General features: G+C 34.6%; 1 protein-coding gene across 1 annotated transcript; it reads left to right on the top strand.

Annotated features, from left to right (window-relative positions):
* On the top strand, positions 2,347–5,178 carry LOC109328407 (probable N-succinyldiaminopimelate aminotransferase DapC). Its single transcript, XM_019561863.1, has 2 exons — positions 2,347–2,614; positions 3,496–5,178. The coding sequence occupies exons 1-2, from the start codon at positions 2,444–2,446 to the stop codon at positions 4,642–4,644; spliced, it is 1,320 nt and encodes a 439-aa protein (XP_019417408.1). The 5' UTR covers positions 2,347–2,443; the 3' UTR covers positions 4,645–5,178.

Raw genomic sequence — 7,605 nt, 5'->3', positions numbered from 1 at the left:
GAAAAGAAACATTGGATGCTGAAGAACCAACGCTGGAGCAATCAAAGAAATTAATATAGTCTTGCCACATGTAGCATTGTCACCTATTGGGAGCAAGATAACACTAATGAAGGTATCAAAAGAAAGCACCACCATGTTCTTGATTGTTGAAGTTTTCCATGAAATCCTTCATGGAACCATAAATGGAAGCTATTAAAAGATAATTATCTTATGATACCATGTTAAAATGGTATGAGTTAGAATGAGAAAGAAAAGATGAACAAGAAAGAAAGAAGAAAAAGAGAAATTAAAGAATAAAGAATCAAAACCTCCATTAGAATGTAACATTGATCATTATTATCATTGAATTGAACAAGTAAGAAGTGAACCAATATGACTTATTTATACAAAAAAAAAGAAATAAGAAAGCTTGTAAATCAAGTAACTAACCTAAACCTAACTAGGTAATTCCTAACTTCCTAGCCAACTATCATCTTCCATAAATATCCTCTAATATATCTTTAATAATGTAATCCCTCTTTTTTAGAAACCTCACATTACCCCATTTAAATTGTTAAGTGCATTTTATTCTTTTAATTTCATAAATGTGTAGCAGGGTCATAATCTCTAACATATTAACATGTATGCAAAACATCCTATAATAAAAGTATAAGCAAAATAAGTACCATAAAACGACCCGTGCTTGAGGAACAATGGTGGCAGGAAAACAATCAACAATGAATGGTGGGGTAGCCCACAAAGTTCAAATTTCATCTACAACTTTCGAAGTCAAGATTTGAAAAGTTAGTTATCACATAATGTTTCAATTATTAATTTTGTTGTGGCCTCACACCAAAATGGATCATTGAATGTGGTGAGTTTAGAGAGTTGGTATTTGCTTTTGACCACCCATCCAAATCATTGAAGTGCCAAGCCAGCAAAGAAAGTCACTTTAGAAAAAGAAAAGGATGGTTCTAGTATGTTACACGATCTGGTTGGGGCAGAAACCAGAGATTGTAATACCTATAACTAAGAAAAGGTTCACATTAAAGCTGGTAGCATGAACAAACTTCAAACAAATTGAAATTCCTCTCAAGTTAAATTGGTTAAATAACAAAGATTTCACAGTAAGGTATCAAACCAATCAGAATATCTGAGCTTTAAACCAATCAGAAAGAGGGGGAAAACCCTTAATCTAGAAATAAAAACAAAGCTTCAAGTAGCACATATCATAGACAGAAAATGAGACATATGAGAGAAAAATGAAGAAGTAAAATCTGAATTCTCAATAAGGAGACTGTACAGCAACAAAGGACTACGTACACTGCTTATTATATTTATTATTTATTTCACAATTTCAACATATATATATATGTATGCATATGTTCACGCAGCTTCACTTACTGAGGGATCTTATTGCGTTTACAACAAGAAGCATAATCCTTATATTTCTCGGCCTTGGATTTTGGTGGGTTTTCCTGGTTAATAAGCTTTGGATGAGGCCCAATTTCTTGCTCTAATTGGGGCTCTATGAACACTCTTGTCCTGTGCCACACTGTCTTGTATAACCATTATTGTACCTTAAAATTATTAATATCATTATCTAATGAATCAGCTTAAAAATCATCACATCAAGGTGACATGTCCAAAATGTTAGGCTAAAACTTTAAATGAAGAATAAAAGGAAAACAAAATGGAAATATACTTAATTCATTCTGCATATTCATGTCTAGAATTCATTACAACTTAAAAAGGATGGAAAGATGAAAATATCTAAAATAAAACTGATTTGGACCATACAATTTGTCAGATGTTACAAAATAATAGACTCTATCCTAAACTAACATTATTCGATAATAACATAGTCCTTGTGCCATAATTTTGTTTGGGCTTTCCATTTCCAGTTTGGGCCATACCGTTCCAAAAGAGTGCATTGTCGTAAAATTTTCCAAATTCAACTTTTTGAAGCTTCGTTCTACTGAACTCTTCCTAAAAAGGTGATTTTTTAAAGGAGAATTGGATTTTGTGTTCTTTCTAAAAAAATACTTTTTATTTTGTTTTATATACACATATTCGGAAATATAAAAACTAAAGAAAAAAATTATACACTAACAATATACAAGTTTTATACATTATCAATATATTATTCATCATTTATATTTGTTCATCTTATAATTATATATTTACTCATATTACAATCATACACCACGTAGGTAATTTGACTGGTTGCATATTTACTCATCATACAATCATAACTCAAATGAAACATAAAAATATAATGATTTGTATAAATATTCTGTATCCATATTTTCAGTAAACTATACACTAATTAAGACTAGAACACATCTTCATTCAGTGAAATCCCCTTCTATTTCTAAAATTAAATAAAATAAAAAAAAGCCATCTTTACTCTACCTATCAGCATCAGAACGAATCAAAGCATTTCCACACTTTCATACAACCAATGCGATTCATACTTTCTTCCTCCAAATTCCTCAATTCTTCAAACCATTTCATTCCCCTTTCTTCCTCTTCTACCCCAAAGTTTTCACCTTTCATTGCAGCCACCATGTCCACTGTTTCCAACACTCATAATGACGTCACCACCACCCAGATAAAGCATCACCCTTTGCAGGTTTTGCTTACTTATTACTACCTTTTAGATCCGTTTCTATTTACTATTATCATCATTTTCAATAGGGTTTAATTATTTTTTATTTATGTTGTTTCACAATTAGATTCCTGAGATGCACCTTTTTTAAGACCATGATGTTGGTCACTGTGATTGAAGTTTGTAGCTTTCTTAATACTCTTTAGTGTTTGTTGCAAAATCATATGTTTTAATGATAATTGTGTTATTGACTTATTGTGCACGCAGTATCTTCTATCTTAGCTTCTTGTTTACTGTTAAACTATTTCCTTTGTATTTTCATCATGATGCAGTGTTCTTGTATATATAGGATATGGCATTTATACCCTATAAGTCAATCATTGTTTTTTTCTTGTTTTGTTTATACCTGATATTCGTAGTTCCTTTTGAATTTACTTAGTTGCTTGGTTGAGGTTGTAGATGTTAGCATGTTTAGCTTGGAAAACCTTCCTATATGTGCAAGGATCTCGGATTATATCTTGTCTAGTTGAGTCCTACAAAGGGGAATCAACGCCTGTTGGTTCAATTGGCAAGGAGCTCAGTTCCCCTTAAGCATGCTCCTGCGCTCAACTCCCGTGATTTGAGAGAATATGTGTTAGGAGAGCTTTGCACCCTTAAATGGGTCTTCTGGATTCAACTCGGATTAGTTGGAACTCAGAATCCAGAGTGATTTCAGGACATTGAGGGTCTTAGACCATAATTGTACAAAGGGGCGGGGTTTTGTAAGGAAGAGAGTTTGGTTCTATTATGTATCTGGTATGACGGTATCCATGGACCCCAAAAAATGAGAGGAAAAAGGAACTTTATAATCAACTTGTTTGCCACCTCCTTACATTGTTTTTTGCTGATTGTTATTTGGTTGTTAGGTTGCAAAGCGCTTAGAGAAGTTCAAAACAACAATCTTCACTCAAATGAGTATGCTTGCTGCCAAACATGGAGCCATAAACCTTGGTCAAGGCTTTCCAAACTTTGATGGTCCCGACTTTGTGAAGGAAGCAGCAATTCAGGCAATCAGGGATGGGAAAAATCAGTATGCCCGGGGTTATGGAGTCCCAGACTTGAACAATGCCATTGCTGAGAGATTTAAGAAAGATACCGGACTTGTAGTGGATCCTGAGAAGGAAATTACTGTTACAAGTGGCTGCACAGAAGCAATTGCTGCAACTATATTAGGACTAATAAATCCTGGTGATGAGGTTATCCTATTTGCTCCATTTTATGATTCTTATGAAGCCACTTTGTCCATGGCTGGTGCAAAAGTAAAAAGCATCACTTTGCGCCCTCCGGATTTTGCTGCCCCAATTGAGGAGTTAAAGTCCGCCATCTCAAAGAATACACGTGCCATTATGATAAATACTCCTCACAACCCTACTGGAAAGATGTTCACTCGAGAGGAGCTCAATTTCATTGCGTCCCTTTGCATTGAGAATGATGTTCTGGTTTTCAGTGATGAAGTTTATGATAAGCTGGCATTTGATGTGGAACACATTTCACCGGCTTCTTTGCCTGGAATGTTCGAAAGGACAGTGACAATGAACTCATTGGGGAAGACATTTTCTTTAACAGGATGGAAGATTGGGTGGGCCATAGCACCCCCGCACTTAACATGGGGAGTGAGACAGGCACATTCTTATCTCACTTTTGCAACCTCAACTCCTATGCAGTCTGCAACTGCGGCAGCTCTCAGAGCACCAGATTCGTACTTTGTGGAGCTAAAGAGGGATTATATGGCAAAGAGGGCTATTTTGGTGGAAGGGCTGGAGGCCGTTGGCTTCAAGGTATTCCCATCCAACGGAACCTACTTTGTGGTTGTGGATCACACACCTTTTGGACACGAAAATGATGTTGCGTTTTGCGAATATCTAATTAAGGAGGTAGGAGTGGTGGCAATCCCTACCAGTGTGTTTTACTTGAATCCAGAAGACGGAAAGAATCTAGTGAGGTTTACTTTCTGCAAGGATGAGGGAACTCTTAGGGCTGCTGTTGAGAGGTTGAAAGAAAAGCTAAGAAAATGATCCCAATTCATGATCAAGTCATGCTATATATATTGGATTAAAAGACACTTTCCTTTCTCGAAACCCCGATGTTGGGTTGTTGTTATTTATGGTTGCTTGAAATGAATTGTGCTGGCCATCTAGTCATTACCAACTTGTTATTTTTCCATCCATATATTCAATGTTTTTATGGGTATCTGCCTAGTACTGAATCAACATCTGAAGGGTAATACTATCACCAAAGATCATGAATACCAGCTAGTGAGTGTTGTTATTAGGAGTTCATTTAACTTTCTTAGTTATGGATTGTGTTTCCACGATCATGTTTTTATTGAATCTTATCCCCTGGTCCCCTGGTCCCCAAGCCATTTTCCCTTTCGTTTTGGATGCATGGAATCAATAATAAAACCTCCTATGGCCCCATATTTATTTCATGTAACTTTGGAGTTAGGAGTTTTATACAAAGTATCCTGTAAGTTGGTGGACTTCAATAAAATGCACTTTTTTATTTATCTGGAGTAGGACCTTACAATCAATGATAGACAATGATTTATATGTTGTTTTCTTTGTTGAGAGAGTGAACGTAAACAATGACAGAATGCTAGTGCCATAACAATGTACATTCACAGTTTCACACTTGTGCTATTTACATGTAGGATTTTGAGCTTCTAAAGTACTAATTATAACATATGTTAGAATGTTTAATAGAGTTTAGATAACTACTTATATAGGATAGTCGCAGTTTAAGATGGGGTGGCTCAAGGGACAAAACTCCACCTAGCTCCCACGAGAAAAGAAAAATAATTGTATGGAAAGAAGAAGAAACTGAAACTTCCCCATTAAGAAATTGATTGTGTTGTTTTTTGTGGAACGTTATAGCTATGATATATTTGTCCAATGTTTAGTACCATTATCTTAGACAATCTTGTATGTAGAAAGAGACTATTTAACTAGTGTAGAAGTCAGAAATTTTCATAAGTGGTTGTGATGGTTAAGTGAAACTACATCAGAAGAAAGATATTTTATTTTGGTAACATTTAAAGAAAGATACAATCTCTGTGTGTCTACGTTAGGAGTCTCACGTTGAATAGTATAACAAACTCAATATGATATTAAGTCATGAGACTCTCCCACCTAATAGACTAACTTTTTCTCTTTTTGGTGGTTTCACTCACCTATCCGTATTTAGTATATCAGTCCACACATCACAACACAAGTCAAACAGCCCAACATCACAGCAAAACGACCAAACCAAACTGACTGAGAAAATCGAATCAGACACGCACCAACACGCACAACTTGACCGAGGAACACACACAAACTTGACGGAGAAAATCGCATCAGACACGCACCAGAGACACACCAACTTGACCGAGCAAGGCGCACCAAGCACGCACCAGACACAGATCAACCTGACCGAGCAAGACACACCAGACAACGTGACCGAGCAAGGCACATCAGTCAACCAAGTTGGTGCACTAGATTGCCAACTTGGCTCATACACCCCATTACTTGAGCTACAAGTTAACTTACGTTTTTACCCTCTTTCCATATTTAGAAAGTTAGTTAATTTTGTTATGATTTAGTTAGTCTCCATAGGCTACTTATATGGCTTATCATTTCATTCAAGAATATAGGAATTAATTCTTCTTCGTTTTTGGATTATCTTCAATAAAAGTAAAGAGATATTATTCACTCTTGTGTTCTCTTTCATTCTCTTCTTCCCTTCTTTACAAGGGAAATTCAAGCACTTCTTCCTTTTCTATTACAGTAATATACCTTAAGGTGGGAGAGCCTCATCACTTAGGTAGTCTTTTTTGTGACAATAAGCACTTGAGGAAAGTCCAACCTAAAAATAATAGTCTATAAGGTGGGAGAGTCTCATCACTTAAGTACTATATTGAATTTACTATTTTACTCAATGTGTGACTCCTAACAGCCTGCACATGAAATATGCATAATTATAACCAAATTTCTTCAATTTGTTGACCCAAAACAGCATTGACATTAGAATATTAAACAACAAAATCGTTGGCTGATATGAGCATGGATCGCTGGATTTTCACCCTCCAAAATATTTTTGAAAAAAAACCACTAAACATGTATTATAAAACATAAATATCAATATCAAAATAAGAACATATATTTTTTAGTCATTGGATATTGGATTTGGAAATCCTATAGATTTCAACCGGTAAGGATGATGCTTGAACTTTTTGTCGTGGAGAGATTTGACAAATGATTTTATTAGTTGATTTAGTCCATTCTTTCATAATTATTAAAATGCATCTTAACATTCAAAATCTTTAGTATAATGAAACATATAGTAGGGTGTGCATACTTTAAAAAATTGTATGTATACATTCAAAAATTGTATGTATACTTTAAAATTTTGTCAACATAATTGCCAACTATTAGGATCTGGTGAATGATTGTTAGTAAGAATGGTTGAAGACCGAAAACGAAAAGAGGATGAACAAGAGTTGACAACTGCTTTAAAAAAAATATTCTGATAGATTTCTTTTGCAATTTGATTATTCAAATTCTTCCCATTATTAACATACCCTACTTCTAGATATCCACACTAAAAAGTAAAACCCATGAGCATGAAATACACAATTCAATTGCATAAATAAAAGGAAAAATTATTTATATAATCAAATATATTGAAAACTAAAAACTATCATTAAACATATAGAAACTAGTATATAAAATTTATTATGTTATCCAATGTGAGACTCCTAATATTATCACTCATTTAAGGGTCAACATCTAATATGACGTTCACTCTATCAGAATTGACCAAGTATGAGTAATTTCTCTTTTGATAGCTTCACTCACTTATCAATATCTAGCAATATACCTTAATCAAACTTATATGTGTTAGATCAGCTGCATAGGAAGGAAGAGAGAAGGGAGAGGAGAAATGCAAATGGAATTGATAATGGAGATAAGGCCAAAGGGCCAATACATATAGGAAGT

This window comes from Lupinus angustifolius, chromosome LG15 (genome assembly GCF_001865875.1).
Source record: "Lupinus angustifolius cultivar Tanjil chromosome LG15, LupAngTanjil_v1.0, whole genome shotgun sequence".
Taxonomy (NCBI): Eukaryota; Viridiplantae; Streptophyta; class Magnoliopsida; order Fabales; family Fabaceae; genus Lupinus; species Lupinus angustifolius.
This window is presented reverse-complemented; position numbering and strand designations above follow the sequence as displayed.

What these genes read in the sequence shown, in the direction of transcription:
- LOC109328407 (XM_019561863.1), top strand. Translation starts at nt 2,444, where the DNA reads ATGCGATTCATACTTTCTTCCTCCAAATTCCTCAATTCTTCAAACCAT. An exon ending in TAAAGCATCACCCTTTGCAG is followed by an intron (nt 2,615 to 3,495) that starts GTTTTGCTTACT and finishes TTTGGTTGTTAG; the next exon opens with GTTGCAAAGCGCTTAGAGAA.